This window comes from Teleopsis dalmanni, chromosome 2, assembly GCF_002237135.1.
Source record: "Teleopsis dalmanni isolate 2A chromosome 2, ASM223713v2, whole genome shotgun sequence".
In the NCBI taxonomy this organism is placed as follows: Eukaryota; Metazoa; Arthropoda; class Insecta; order Diptera; family Diopsidae; genus Teleopsis; species Teleopsis dalmanni.
In genome coordinates, this window is record NC_051847.1 from 76,054,741 (window position 1) to 76,071,797 (window position 17,057).

At 26.0% G+C, this 17,057-nt stretch overlaps 1 protein-coding gene across 5 annotated transcripts in view; it reads right to left on the minus strand.

Moving 5' to 3' along the window:
* LOC119685022 (F-actin-uncapping protein LRRC16A) overlaps positions 1–17,057 on the minus strand; it is a 75,759-nt gene that overhangs the window by 48,255 nt on the left and 10,447 nt on the right. For all 5 annotated transcript variants that reach the window (XM_038099192.1, XM_038099190.1, XM_038099191.1 and 2 more), the window contains exon 2: positions 4,238–4,335. In XM_038099192.1, the coding sequence (XP_037955120.1) occupies positions 4,238–4,335 (98 nt within the window). The remainder of the gene's footprint in view (positions 1–4,237; positions 4,336–17,057) is intronic.

The following is a 17,057-nucleotide window of genomic DNA, read 5'->3' on the forward strand; positions in this document are numbered from 1 at the left end:
AAGACAGAATGTGAATAAAATACGATACTTATACACTTCAATGCTTTTTGAAGTAGCTATCTATGATATGGATAGATATGGAAATGAGAATATGCCAATAAATGTGTTACCTTAAGTGTAATTAAAGCATTTGTTTTTCAGTTAACCGGTGTAAGTTTAAAATAGATTTTTTTTACATCTTCTAAATAAAAGACTAAACTCCAAAAATCATATGCATTTAGTGTATAAATTATCTAGTATAATTCAATAAAAAGTAAAATAATAATAGAAATGAATGGAAAAGGAAAAATTTCGAAGCAAACTACGATATCTCAATATATACAGATGGCACGAAAATGAGGTGTGGGGCAGGAGCAGAAATCTTCGTACCATCTGAAAACTTCACTTAGGCCACTTAGTCTACCTAATGAGGCTACTGTTTTTCAGGCTGAAATCCTAGCAATTAGAGAAGCCTGTCAACAAATTGCAAGTCACATCGAGGACAGATGTAGTGTTGCTATTTTCATTGACAGCCAGGCAGCAATTAAAGCCCTTGAATCTTTTATAATAAACCCAAAAATAGTAAAGGAATGTGGAGAAGCAATCGACGAGCTAAATCGGTTGGCTGATATCACACTCATCTGGGTTCCTGGACATAGGAACATCGTAGGGAACGAGAAAGCTGAGCCCGCTCTGGTGTCTTCCTAGATGCGTCACTGGCGGTACCAGTTTATATTACCCTGAAAACCATCAAAAGAAGTACCTTCCTTTACTTTCTGTAACTTGCCAATAACAGATGGAAAGCACTTAAGTCATGTGCAACTTCCAGGCTAACATGGCCCACCTATAATAAAAATAAATCCTATTAAAAGAGATCGCGTGAACACTCCAAGGCTTACTGCAGTTCTTACTGGTCATTGGTGTGTAGGAACTCACACATTTTCAATAATACATTTTCTCTGTGAATGCCCGGCTTTAGCGTCCAAAAGATATAGGTTCTTAGGAAAATACTTCTTTGATAGTCTATCAGACTGCTCAACGGTGAAAATGAAAGACCTGTTAAATTACCTAAATTCGGCGGGATGGATTTAGTCTCTACTCTTCTATACTAGAGTTCTTGCGAGGAATGTGGTAGCAAAATGGCGAAAAATCGCCAATTGAGGTACATGGAAGTTATCTAATGGCCTGCCACTGCAACCAACCAACCAAATTAATAATAAATCTAAATTTATTCTGTTTATTATTTTTAATAATTTTATAAAAAGATTTTTATTGTGTTAATTTTAAATATTATATATAATCAAAATTTCAGATACCCCTAAAGGGGCAAAAATCAACGAAACATTGCGTAAATGTTAAATTAAAAAAATATTTATTTTTGTTTGTAACGCAAGAAAAAGCCTAAATAAATATTAACAATTAATTAATTAAATATAAAATATTAAATGTAAGCTTCGACTTAACGTCTCTGACCCCTGAACGCTGTAGCACTGAACAGAAAAGGGCGTGTTGACAGTGACATGTAATACAACACTCGTAGCTTTAACAATTACCTCTGTCTGTGTTATATCATATCGGACATATTGATGTTCAGTTCTGATTAGTTCGATTGTCGTAAGTGACAGGTTGTCATCAAACAAATTTTATTGTAAGGACCTTGGCAACGGCTGAGTAAACCCCAGCTTTAAACGAACCATAGACAAAGGTTCATAACAAACTGATGAAAAATAACAATAATTAATTTATTTTGCTATGTTTAAAACAAGTCCTATCGAGTATAATATAATTAAGCCAAAACTTTATTTAATAAATCATATTTTACTGTAGCTTGAGTTATGGCTTCATTTCTCTTTCTGAGAATTTTTTTAAATAATTACAAAATATAATCTTCCTCGGGAACATGAAAATTCACATGAGGCCATCTCATTTGAGAACGATCAATAACATTCATTAAACTATTGTATTAAAACTAAGGATTATTTTGTTTCATTCAATTTAATTAATTATTAATTATTTAACAATTTTATTATTAATTTAATAATTTATTTATTAATTATATTATTTACTCTTTATTACTATTTAATTATACTCTAATTATTTAAGAGTAGTTTTTAAAATTATTAATTTCAAATATCTGGAAATTTGAATAAATAATCGTAAAAAATATACATTGAAATTAACATTTTAAGTCAGACTGCTCAAAATCCTTCTTCTGATGTTGATCGAAATATATGCAAGTAAATATATTCAAGGTCAAAATCATGAAAATCGGTTTTCAGAAAACATGATGTCGTTGTTTTTGCGTCCATTGATTATAAACTTTGTAGAGCATAAAAATATCTACAGAAACACTTTAAAAATATTGGCGTTTTGATGTCAATAATTGGTGTAATAATTTATATTGGTGTATTAATCTTTAATACAGTTTAGTTATTATGAAAAAACTAGTTAATAATATTTATAGATATTATCCAATTTGCAGCCATACAATTCCTTATACCAGAGCCTTTTTGTGTAATAAAAAAGTCTGTGATCGAAAAGTGGCTTGTAACTGGAACAAACGATACTCCAGGTAACTGCTTGACTAAAATGGTGGTAAGCTCATACAACTACGGTAGCGCTTGGATGCAGATGAGATTCTATTTCCATTTGATGTCGGAATATGCCTTGCAGTTGATTTCTGGCTTCCATTTGAAGGGCGGAACCAATAATTCAGACATCTGTTTATTATATTACCTTAATTTATATTTATTATAAGCTGTACATAAATATCTTCCAGAATTCTTTAAAATTCTATTAAACTAAAAATTATTAAAGAACTAATTGCGATTTTTAAAAAGTGATGATTAACTAAATTAATTAAAAAATTTTTTTATAAAAAACAATGTACCTAATAATCAATTGCATGAATGCGTTACAATATAGAATACAGTTTCCAAAGTCATCATATCACTCTTTTAACGTTAAAAATAATTTTATAATGTTTTTCTATTTTTTTGTAAAATATTTTTGCTTGCTTTTAGTGCACTTTACTGTCACTTGGGCTGGCTATTTTTTTTTTTTTAGTACAATTATTTAACAATTTGATAGTTGTTTATATTTATGTTGAAATTCAAACTAAGTTAAGTTCTGAGTAGATGTTTAAATATAATGGAAAGGTATAATTAGTATATAGTTTTTGCTAATTTTAATATGAATCACGAAGTTAATACTATTATTACGAATACGTAAACGTTTTGTTTAACGGTTGGTTTGTTTTGAAAGTATAAATATATATCAAAGTTAGCAGTAAAATAATTATTAGTTATTATTTTTTAATTTAATTGCATCAATTAAAAAATTAAAATAAATACTCCATTTTTTTGTTTAATTTAATAATTAAAAAATGTAAAAATAAATTAAAACAATATACCTATATAATATATAATAACTTTACCCAAGATTGAATTCGAACCTCAAACTTTAGCTGTTAGCGCTTAACCTTACATGGAATGCACCTTTTCGTTATTAAAGTAAAACAACTTAATTTTTAGTGTTTTTTTAAGTGTATTTCATTGAAACATAAAAATATGCATAAGGAAATCTACTTTGTACTGAGAATATTTTCAATATTTTACTTTAGTATTTAATAATTATCACTTCAACTTTAAAAACAGAAAGTTACTTTATAGTAATTAGTAATTAGCAAGTAATTAGACCAGCACTACTGTACGGATGTGTTACATATAGCAAAGCCTCAAATACTACCTTAAGGCAATTACAGTTAGCACAAAACCTGGCTTTAAGAAGACTGTTCAAGATTCCAGGGTATATTAGATCAACAAACATACATAGAGATCTTAGGATTGATCAGTGAAAAAATATATCAGAGACAGAGCTCTAAAATTATTCACTAAAGTTGATACGCTACTTAACCCCGCCCTAATAATCCTGAAGTCCACTTCTGGACTCTCAGGAAGAGATGCTGATTTAAGGTCCGTCATCAACTAAAAGACAAATAAATGATATGATTTCTTAGCCTAGTTAAAGCCTAGTGTGGGGTAGAGGTAAGCCCCCTAGCCATTATAGAGTAAAAGTGCGTAATAACACTAACTCAAGAAGAAGAATCAAGAGAGAGAATCAAGAATATGAAATTTTGAAGTATACGAAGTTTTTTTATTTTGTTAAGTGATAAGAAATTACTTCATTTTATGAATATATATAATTAAAAGGTTAGTTATTATACAAATAATCGAAATCATCTTTTATAATTACTTACCAAAACTCGATTTTCAGTTTTGTCTCCTTTTGTTTCCAATTTAACCATATACTTTACTAGAATTTTTGTATGACGGCCCAGTATAGATTTAACACTTTCTGTAAATAGAAAAATGGAAATGATTACAATTATATGAATAATTTGAAATATTTTATTTAAAAAATATTTTTTGTTGCAAAAAGAGCAAACATTTAAAGTAAATTTTGCACACACTTGAAATAAATTAATATGGTACTTATTCAATTAAAACAATAAAGACTTTTTCCCAGAAAAATAATCGGATGTATATCATAAACTTAAAAACAAATAAAAATATAAATATAAACTTTTTATATTACATTTATCATATACATATATATAGTATGTATTATTATGATTCATATTTTCAAATTGAAAGCCCAATATATTGTAACTACGCTATATGCCCATATAGGGTCATTTGCTCAACGAGCTGTCTTCACTAAGATATCGAAGATATCAGAATTATCAAAAAAGAAACTTCTAAATATCTAATCTTTGTAATTGTACACATAGGAATAGCTTCCAATTTTGGCATACTTGACGTATATTCATTTATCTTTCAAGAGAAATTGGTATATGTTACTACCTTAAATAAGGATATATTCCGCGTAACCACTACTTAGTTACGCCACTGGTATTAGTAAGTTAAAACTAGGACTTGTAGAAATTTGATTTTTTTTGTAGTTGCAGGTTTTAGTATTTGGTAATTTAAAGATTAACTATAAATCGTTCTAAAATGGTCGCCCACATGTACGATGGGTGTATACTTAAACTGCGGCACACAGGATCTGGGATCAAATTCCACTAAGGTCTGGTTAAAAAACACATTTTTAATTATTTTTAAAAGAATGAACAGAATACAGCGTCTGGGTTCTAATCAAAGTAAGGTCTAGTCTAAAGATATATATTTCAAATATAAAATAATATTTGATAACTTTGTTTCAAGTATAAAGTTTCAAGCACTACCTCAGATTTAAACTCTATCTGGTATCGCTAAATAAAAATAGTTTAATGTATGGCTTTCAGATTAATCTAACCTTTAGTGTTAAGGTCGTGTTCTTATTGGGAGTATCTTACTTGTATTACGGAATGATTTTAATATAGCCGCTCACAATTTTATTTACTTCTTAATATAAAATTTTGATTCTTAAATATTTATATAGCTTTAACGAAGCATTTTTATCTTAAGTTTTTAATAATATAAATATTTAGCTGTTATTTTATTTACTCACATAAATTTTATCACAATAATATAAAGAATTAGTTTTAGCGCGAATACTTTACGACGGGCCAGTCATAAACTTAAATTTATTTCAGTTTTTTTATAGTCCATATAATTTATGCTGAGCAGCAAACAAAACAAATATTAATTAAAAATAAAGTTAAAAAAATAAAATTAAATCAACTGACAATATATGAATCACTTAAAAGTTTAATAATTGTTTTGTTTTGATTTTGCGAACAATATTTAAAGCACGTTTAGAAATGACAGTATCAACAGCACATCTTGAGCATATCAAATCATTAACGATATTTTACTATATAAATAAAAAAGCAAGAGTGTTTATAAATATCGTAAATCTCTATATATGCTAACAAAAATAGAAGAAGGGTGTCGAGACACAAAAAAAAAAGCCTCAGTCTGTTCTCATGGAAACACGAAGTTCTAGTGAAATACGTATTATGTCATTTTTGCCAGGCAAGGAAATCAAGTAATTTTTGTTCCATAAAAATCTAAAGTATCTCTTGTCTGACAATTTGTCTGTGGGCAATTGTAAAATTGATGTTATGATGTCTGTGATTTTTTTAAAACTTATATAAAAATGCTGTAACTATCACAATTAGTTCATAAAAAAGACTTACTTTATGAAAAACAAATACCACAGAGAGCCTTACTTCAAATTATTTTTTTTATATGATTATTTATTCCACTAACAGTCTTACTGTTAATAAAGCAAAAAATAATATATAATAGAAAAAGCTATTGTAAAAGACTATTTATTAAAGTTTTTTTTAAATTTATTTTAAAAATGCAAAATGTGTTTTATTACTGCGGTTTAATTTAAGTATCACGATAACAAATTGGCAAACCCGTAATTGATTTTCACTTTCTTAAAAATTTATTATAGCTTAATTTATTTAATTACTATTTTTTAATTTTTCCAATGCCAAAATCTATTTCACGCAACAGAATAATAATTTCTTTAACTTTTATTTTTATAAATATGTTAATTATTATTTTATTTATATAAATAAAGAGTACAAATATTAAAAAAATCTTTATATAATGTTGAAATTAATTAATGCCATAAAATTTATATTTTTCATATAATATTGAAACTACGTTTTTAATAGTAAAAAAAAATATTTTCAGATTAACAAACTATTACACAAATTATAACTTATTTTAATGCTTATATATGATTTTTTTATTGTGATTGATTTTTTTATTTGATTTATTTTTAAACTATTAATCGACAATTAGTAAATTATTTATTATTATGGATAGGCTATGTATGCACTGCGACCTGAAAGATCTTTTGTGCAGCCTTTCGCCCAACTTGTCCAATTGCAAACTTTTGAACAATTGTGGGTCGTATTTTAACTAGGTGTTTACGGTTCAAAAGTCCACTGCCTACATAGTTAAGTCAACGTCTTTTTCAAATGTTATAGCAGTCTACAGTGGCCTGTTAGCAGTTTCGTGTAGAGTCTGATATCTGTTCTGCTTTAGTTTAGAACAGCTTCAGCCTTTATATGTTCAGAGATAAAAAGCCATTTTACTGCCACGTGTCTTTTAGGGCTTTCCAGAAGTCAGTAATTTTTGTTTTTCCCTTTCGCTTACTAGGCTGGTTTTGAAGCTGTTGTTGACATCATAGAAGAGTTCTGGGCCTACAAAAGGTGTTTTTGCTTCGTTTTAAGTCAGGGCATTCACACTTTCATTGCCTTCATGGCCCTCATATCTCGATATCTATAGCATAGTCAAAGAACTTCACGTCTCTAAGATGTTGAGTAGATTGAAACATACCCAAACCAACTTCGATTGGAATGTGAATGTCATACGTGATTTCAGATCTACTTGACTGTCTGAGAGGATGCATATTTTAGCATATTTTAATATACGGATAGCTCTAGGGCGTGCACCTCTACTTTAAAAATGGAAGCCACTTGGCCCATTGCTACATTTAGTAAATTAAATTTTACATAGCAACTTATTTATAATAGCATACTAATACAAACAAGTATAGTTTATTCTAAATAATATTTAAATAATTTTGCGTGTGCTCTATAATAAAGTATAGAAATAATTTATTCTAAAAATTAGAGAACGCAATTAAATTTGACAGAGTTCAATATTTGATACAGAAAATTAAATCAAAAACCCCTTATGACAGATATTTGGAGGAATCTGAAGCAGATTCAAAATAGATTTCTTGTCATAGAATATAAAATGTTTAATTACAATTATTTATTAAAATAATAATTATTATATTAAATTTTTATTGAGTATGATACTATTAATACAATTAATAAAATAATTTGTATCAAATTTGATTTTTAGGGTCAACTATGAAGTAAAAACTGTTAGAAATTTTTGGATGATAAAATAAAACTGCATGATAGAAATTATTTTTTAATAGAAATAATTTTTTTAATAGAAATATTTTTGAATAATACTGAAACATAAATTTTAATTTTAACTGTTTTAAGTAATGCCAAAAACCCATTGTTGGTTTTATAAATATTTAAATAGTAAATTATATTACATTTACGAATTTCAAATGTCAAAGTATGCAAATATGTTATGTTTTATAAAGGTTGAAAATACATGCCAAAAGCATCACACAAATTTAATTGAGTTTTTATATTTGTTTACTATATTTTTTTTTAATATTAATTTATTATATTTATATTTCAAATAACCTCAAATATCGCACGAAATCCGCAATATTATTGAATATGTAATTAAGTCAAATTTTGAAAATGATTTCAAGTTCAAATAATATCAATCACTATTTACATAAGCTGAACTGAATTAAAATGTTTTTGAGATTGGTTTTATATACTATTTAAAATTATATTAAAAATAATACATTTTGTTTGATTGGAACTTATTATTTACTTATAGTCATAGTAGCGCAGCAGTTCAAAAAAGCTTAAAGTAAAAATACCAGTAGTCAAGAAAAGAAAAAATTAAAGGACAAATAAGAAGAAACATTTTTATAGAAAACTTAAGATAAAACATGAGCAATATTAAAAAACGTCGTTTTTTTGTTAAATAATGAGAGAATATATATTGTTTATATGCTTAAAATAAATATAGTATTTATTTTAATTAACGACATGTTAGTCAAGGATAAATTTTTAAAGCAAATAAAAAAACTACAGACCATAATTCACTAATTTAGATGAAATAATAATAATAAATTATATGTAAATAATTTTAAATTCATATATAAAAGTAACATAATTAAAGAAATTTACAAGTATTATTATTATTATTATTTTTTTTTTGTTTATAAACTAGGTAAAAAATCTTTGTTCTCTTTGTCTTTGTTTGGGAAGAACAGACCTATAATACTCGTACACATTTTATGTATGAAATTTGCTTGAATTTTCTTAATAAAAAAATAAACAATTAATTATTTTATCAATATTATTTATTGCATTACCATATAGAACTAATAAAATTATTATTTTATCAATATTTTTGACTAAGTAAGATATGATTTTCATTTCAATATTCATTTGAAAAAAAATTAATTAAATAAGCAATTTAAATATTTATACATTTTCGCGCAAGGTATATTAAACAGCTTCTGGAATTGAATTTAAACAAAATATTGTTATTAACAAAAAACAAAAATGTAAACCAGAATAATAACAAATAAATTATCATTAACAAATTGTTTGAATGCATAACAGATACTCGTATATATACACAAAAAATTTAATGAGATGAGTTGTTTCGAGAAAATAATTGTAAAATGCATACAAATAGTAGAAAAATGAAAATATTTTTGGAAATTAAAACATGAAACGGAAATGTATATATAATAGTTACCTCGAAAACTATAATAAAAGATATAATTAAAATTTGAAAACAAAACTCAAAACAATTATATTTAAAATTTACATCAAAATTTCTGTTTAATTAAGAAATAATTATGTTAACATCAGAAATAAAGTTATGTGTTAATAAATGAACAAAATTAATTAAAGAAAGTAAAGTTACTTATAAGTGTATTACATTATTTTAATAAAATTTAAAATAATTATTTTTTTTGGCAGGACCAGAGTCCGATTCTTGGTACTTGCAGTCTCAAAAATAATTATTTACGAATAATTAAATACAAGAATTATTTCCAAGACCACTGATCATGGGTATTTGGCAATACTCGAAACAGCTGTATGGTCAGCCAAAAATTCAATTAATTAAAATAATAAAAAAAAATAAATTTTTATTGTTATAGTTCACTACTGTTCGAAAAACCTCTTTATTATTTTTTTTTACAATTACATAAAATTTTAATATTTTGTAATATAAGCTTGTAAAATATTAAAGAAATAACATTTCTATTATCAATAGTATCAACGATCTGTAAAAACAACTCGATTTAAAAAATTACCTATAAGAGATATCCATTTTCAGTTCCGAAAGCAAACGTAAATAAAACACACTTAGTATGACATCTTAAAATTCTATTAATAAAGAAAATTCCATGATAAAAATCATCATTCAAATACTGATGTTTAAGCACCTATCAAGCAAATGCACCGTATTATAAAATCAATATCTGATCTGTCGGATTCAGTTTATATAATCCAAATGCAAATTATACCATAGTGTGCTGTACGTTAGGCCCGTGTGTTGTACGAACTGTGTAATTGTAACATTTAACATTTAAATCCATTTAAACACTTTCACAACTATATTTTTAGTCAATCATGTGTTTCGATCATCTCTAGGTCTTAGCATATATAACCTTAAGAATCGCTATGTTTAAATCGCTACTTTTGTAGTACGATATCATAATTTCAACATATTCAGTGGTTGTTAGACGATACATATTGTAAAATGGCAAGCCTTAATCTAATGATCTAATGATATGATCACTTAAAGAACAATTCTGTTTGACACAGTCACTAAGGCCAGTAACGCCAAAAATATTATTTACAATTATATTTATATTTATAAACAAATTAATTTTTTAATTAAATTTAACAAAAAAAACTTAACTGATAAACAGGCATAAAGCGTTTTTTATATAAAAGTTATCTATCAATTAATTTTGGGTAAATTTTGTACAATTTTAGTCATTTATCAGTAGATATTACAAACTACTGCTAATAATAAAAAATATATTTAATATACATATATATATATATACTTTAAATGTTATATTTATATATAAACATTTGAAAAAATTATAAAAAAATTGTAATTAAAATTTAATAAAATGATATCATTAATCACTACGGGTAGTATATTACGAATATAACTTTTAACGGATATTTTTGTATATATAGACTTTAATAGAATTAGCTGGCCATCAAACAGTAACAGTTTTGTTAAATAAAAGCACTCAAAAATCCAAAAAAAAACAGTGTCAATAAAATCTAATGACTTAACATTTATTGGTTTAACAAAGCTAAAAGGTGTTAAACATGTTTATAATTAATCTCTTACAATTTTCGTCCTTAAACTAGAAACCATTTAATTATTTTTGTAAATCATTCAAATCATTCAAACTCTAATGCCATTTTAACTACTAGTTTATATCGATATCTATATCCATTAAAATATCCAATTTCCTTTAACCATCCTTTAAGCTGGATCTAGTATTTCACCATTATCTGCCTATCTTGTAAATAAGTGAAGAAAATTATTATTTAATTGTCTGGTTAACCCATCAAACCTCATATAAGAGTTTAAGAAATTAAAAAATTGTCTAGACAGTGGTTACGAAAGGTTTTTGGTTTATTTCTTTTACATAGATATCTAAAATACATTAATATATATTCTGAGAACACTGTAAATTGGAAAGAACGTAATAAAGTTAAATTAAAAACAATAGAACCAATGCTATTTTTAATTCTGAGAAAATTCAAGCTACTACGCTTAGCCAATTTACAGTTCAATTATTTAACAATAATTGGTTTTGTGGTTTTTCTGCATTACACTGTCCTACTTTAGGTAAAATGAAGTATGCCTTAACAAATCCTCAACGTAAAGGAAAAAGGATACTTCAAACACACTCACAATTTATGCAAGAATGAGTTTATATTTGTAAAGTAACAATGCAATTTCAACCTGCAGTTGTGAAAAACCTTAACTGTATTATACCTGTGGTATATTGTATCTGAGTTAAACTTCCTGTAATTGAAAGGTAAATAGAAGTTAGAATTTATGAAATGTAAAAACTAAATTGAATGAACGAACATGTGTACGTGCAAGAATAAGGTAAGAATTAACAGGATGCAAGTGCAAATTTACACACGCTGTATTACAAATGCAATTCCGGGATAATACTTGAAACTATGTCAGCTAAAAGGTATTACGATAAATATCTACTAGCTCTGCTTTGACGTATATTCAACTATAAACCATAAAATGAACAAATAGTAGAAGAAAATTCGTTCTAACGAAGTTGATACACACACGTTCGGTTCATTTAACAACTAGGTTACTTATATTTTTGTACAATTGTATTGTATGAGAACATGAAAGATATGAATTATTTGAGAACATGAAATAGATTTTATCATTGTATTTGATTAACAATGGTAATTTAGAATTTATTTTTAACAAAATCCCATTATAAACAAAATTTTTTCTGCTTTTCTCTTTTTAATTTGATTTTAAATTCAAAATTTCAGTTGAATTTTTTTAGTTAATTATAGACCTAAAAACTAATTGGTAATGTATGTATATTTTCATTTATCTGACATAATCATATTTGTATAGTTAAACGCCTGTTACTATTCACACTCTATCTCAAAAATGACACAGTTTTTAACTTTTGTAATAACTTTCAAAGTCAATTGATGCTACAGATATAACATAATTAAAATTAACCGATTTTCACGACCTTTGACATTGCATATCTTAATTTGCATACACGATATTCCTGCAAATTTTTGGCCAACATATAATATATCAAAAAAAAATCTTATAGAAATTTATTGTCTATTGCTTTTTATTCCGAGATTTACCACTTTCTTTACCTAATATTACAGTACTATATGAGCAGTTCAATGAACATATCAACCAAGCTGCGAACTTGAACCTCAAATAATTTCAATGCATTAGAATTGTTCAATTGAAATAAATAAAATAAAGGTCTTGGACCTTACTTAGAACCTGAGTCTTCGACCCTTAGTGTGCCACAGAAATGTATGTTCATGTATGCCATATCGTAACCATGACACATATGACCATATGACTATTTTAAAAGATGTTATATGTAAGAACTTTACATTTCAAATATGTGATCTGCATAGCGTTTGGCATTAAGTATTATTAGGTACTTTTAAACTTTTAAAAGTTCTAAATCTAACAGAATGAATATAATGAATACAGCTTCAATGTAAATGGTACTGTAAAATTATTCTTGCATATATTCATATTGTAACTAAATTTATAATTTTCAGTTGGTTTGAATGTTTTATACTATTTGTATAAAATTGTACCTCTATACCTACATAAAAGTATAAGAGTGAAACTTTTGGGGAATTGATACGTGAAGGATGAATCTATCTTTTTAAAGCAAATTTAAAAAAATTTTTGTGAACTGGTTCTTGCTAATCTAAATACGCCAAAATTAATAGAACATAATAAATATTTAAACTAGCTTCAAATGTCTTATTCACAATGGATTATTTTAAAGTATTTTTACCGCCCATTCTCATTTTGTAAAACAGCTGATTTATAAAAGTATATTTATTTATACTTTGACACTAGCTGGAGAAATAATATAAAGAAATATATATATATTACAAGCGATTAAATCAAATGTAGAAAGCTATAAGCAATCAGAGAAAACCTTCCTCAATCACAATCAATTTAATGCACCTTACAAATATCAATCTTATAGTCCGTATACTGGCGGAACAGTGCCGAAATCATGGTAGGACGTTGAATTGGCTCTTCAATGATATTTATTGCTGTGAGAAAGACGGAAAAAGTGCTTCATATCTGTTTACTTAGTCACTGTTCAGCACAGACACTAATATAAAATATTAGAGATTTATATTCTATAGAATTCAGTTGAAGTACGTTTCCTTAAAAAGCAAATTGAATCTTACTAAAGATTATTATATAGTACCATAATATGGAATAAGATTAGTAGATTCCTATGATTCTAGATTCCATGTGTTTTTAGGACATTCCCTCTAACGACTGTCTTGAGGATTCCAAACAAGACCTTCTCGACAAATTTCCGTGGTGTACTTTTGCAATGTGTGACCTAGCCACCAATATTTTCGTGGTTTTATGTAATTGGCGATGGGTCTAATTTACATTTTTCATTTTTCGAAGTTACTGATGACATTTGGCCAACACACCTTGAAAATACGTCGACGACATCTGTTGACGTAACATCAAATTTTTCCAGTAAAAAAGTCGGTTACAAGTCAGGTCTCACAACCATAGAGTAATACTGAGATGATGTTTGACTTAAATAGTCTCATTTTTGTGAAGAGCAATAATGTAATGTAATAATAATAATGTAATATATGTAATATATAATAATATAGTGTAATAAAAATAATAATAATAATAATATAATAATAATATAATAATAATAACAATATAATAATAATAATAATATAATAATTATAATAATATAATAATAATATAATAATAATAATATAACAATAATAACATAATAAAAATAATAACATATTAAAAATAATATAATAATAATAATAAAATAATAATAATAATATTTTTCAATATTTTATTAAGAGGTTTTCGAAAAGTAGTTAACGACAACAATAAAAATTTTTTTTATATTATTTTAATTAATAGAATTTTTGGCTGACCATACATCTGTTTCGGGAATTGCCAAATACCCATCATCAATGGTCTTGGAAATAAATCTTGTAATTATTCGTAAATGATTTTTTGAGAGTGCAAGTACCATGAACAGAACTCGTGTTCTGCTAAATTTTATATTTTATTAATATAAAAGAATATTGGTATAGAAGTCAAAAATAACTTCACTAATGATTTCATATTAATTAAACATGTATGTATATTAATTTTCTTTTTTATAACATCAAGTTTTGTTAAATTAAAACCAATATTCTATTAACATTTATAACATTTTTCATGTTATCATATTCATATTTCATACGATTTATTTCATATTTTATAAGATGTAATAGCGAAAATATTGTGAATTAAACACTTGACGAAATTCATGAAAAATATTAAATAGCATGAAATACTTACGTTGCATCAAAGCAACAAATTATGCATAACATAAAGTTGACTGATTTGTCTAAGGTTTAAATCAACAATTTATTAAATATAAATATATGCAAGCATCATATATCACTTGTAACGAATTTAACATTGATATTTAATTTGTATCTTTGCAAGACGCGCATAAAAAGATGCTAGATACATGGCAAAAAAAAAGGCTATAATATCGAGAGATAAAAAACTAAAAAGAATCGCAAAAAAAAATTAAGTAAACATTTATTTTGAGTATAAGATGTATACAATTTTATATGATAAACAAAAACAATATTTATTTCTATTTAACTTCAGAATGGCAAGCAATTGCAAAAGATAAAGATTATGCATACTTTGACCTATTTAGATTTTGTGTTTTCTATAGCTCTGAAATATACAATTTGCAAACCTTTTTGTCTGCAATGAAAAGTGCTACATTTGCTGATATTATAAAGTTGAGTATAGCATAAAAAAGAGAAGAACAGATACAAGTGCTACATACAAGTTTGATGAACCTGGAGTATAATAATAACAATAAAAGATACACAAATAAACAAAAAATATATATACATATATTTGAAGTCATCGCAGTAATGTTTAACTTTTGTATAAATTTTAAATGAACATTCTCTTATAGTAGCATAGATGAGGTTTATAAATACATATATGTATATTCGTGTATGTTAGTATATATATATATATAACAAAGAGATGCTCATAAATAAATATACACACAAGACAAAACTAATGCATAATAACAGTAAAACATGTTATCAAAGGCGTCAATGAATATACATTACGAATTTGAAATGTAACGGACGGAAATGTCATAATCCCTAAAGGAGGTTTTTACTCCTATATTGGTAACAGTGGAAAGGCTAAAATCATAAAAGCGGATAATGTGAAAAAATAGGAAGGAACTAAGGCGTATTAAATCCGCAATTTTGAATTTTGATAGTACGCAGCACCGCACTGTTACAATGTTTCTATGACTTTGACAGCAAAATTGCTTACTAAGCTACTTCAAACGATTATTACAACGTATAGATATAGATACACATACTTTCAATTAAAGAGAAATTTACACAAATGTAGTTAGTTACATTTCAACATAACGAAATACTTATATACTTATAATATATAACAGCTTTGGTGATATATACAAAAATGTATAAAATGCTTTATTTTAAATTAGTTTTAAATTTATCAAAACGTACTTTAATTTATACATCAAGAAATAAAGAGGTTTTTTTCGAACAGTAGTAAACTACAACAACAAAAATTCATTTTATATTATTTTAATTAATTAAATTTTTGGCTGACTTGGAAATAATTCTTGTATTTAATTATACGTAAATATTTTTTTGAGACTGTAAGTACCATCAATCGAACTCGTGTTCTGCCAAATTTGAAGCTCAGAGTCAGCGCTCCTTAACCAACTGACCCAAAGTCATACTTGACTTTTTATGTTCGCTCATTTTTCTGGAGTTTTGTTACTTTGTTGCGAAAGTTTTATAACCAAGAAATTATTATTATCAAGAAATGGTATATTATTAACAAAAGACTGCAATCTTAACAAAGTAGATAACTTTACTTTCACACATATATAGCATTTTAATATTATTATTAAATATTTTTTAAATCAACATTTTATTTTATCAAACTCTAAGACGTATTTCTCTTACTTTAACGTCAACGTATCTTAAAATTTCATATTAGAGTTGGAATAAACAGACTAACTGTCGACAAATTCTCATAAAATATGATATGAAAGTATAAAGTTAGAAGAAAAAAAGTTTAATGTGACAACAGTTAACGAATACAGAAAGCATAAAATAAATATATTTACAAATAAAAATAAAAATATCAAAAAATATCTGAAATACATGTGCAAAAAGGCACAAAATTATGTCAAAATCTGTGCAAAAATTTGAAGCATTTTCAAGCTTTTGGGTAAAACCGAGCGAAACCAACAAAGTTACTAGCATAGTTTGTTATTTGTAGTTGGTTTTCTTTTTTAAGGGATTAAGTTCAACAAATAATCTTTTATTTCTGAAATATTTTGAAATATATTTCATGAACTTAGAATAAAATTTGGTATAAATTTCAACTATTCAGCAAAAATGAAAGAAACATAAAATAAACTTTTTATAAGCAGAGTCAGTAACTTGTGTAACGAACTGTAAGAAGTTCGAAATACACATGCCCATTCAGAATCAACGATCCATGCTCTGTCCGTACTAATTGAAAAGAACTTTTGAAAAGTATAAATTTGTATGCCATCAATCTAAGTCATATCTATATTCATAAAGTAATTAATCTTAAGTAGACCAATAT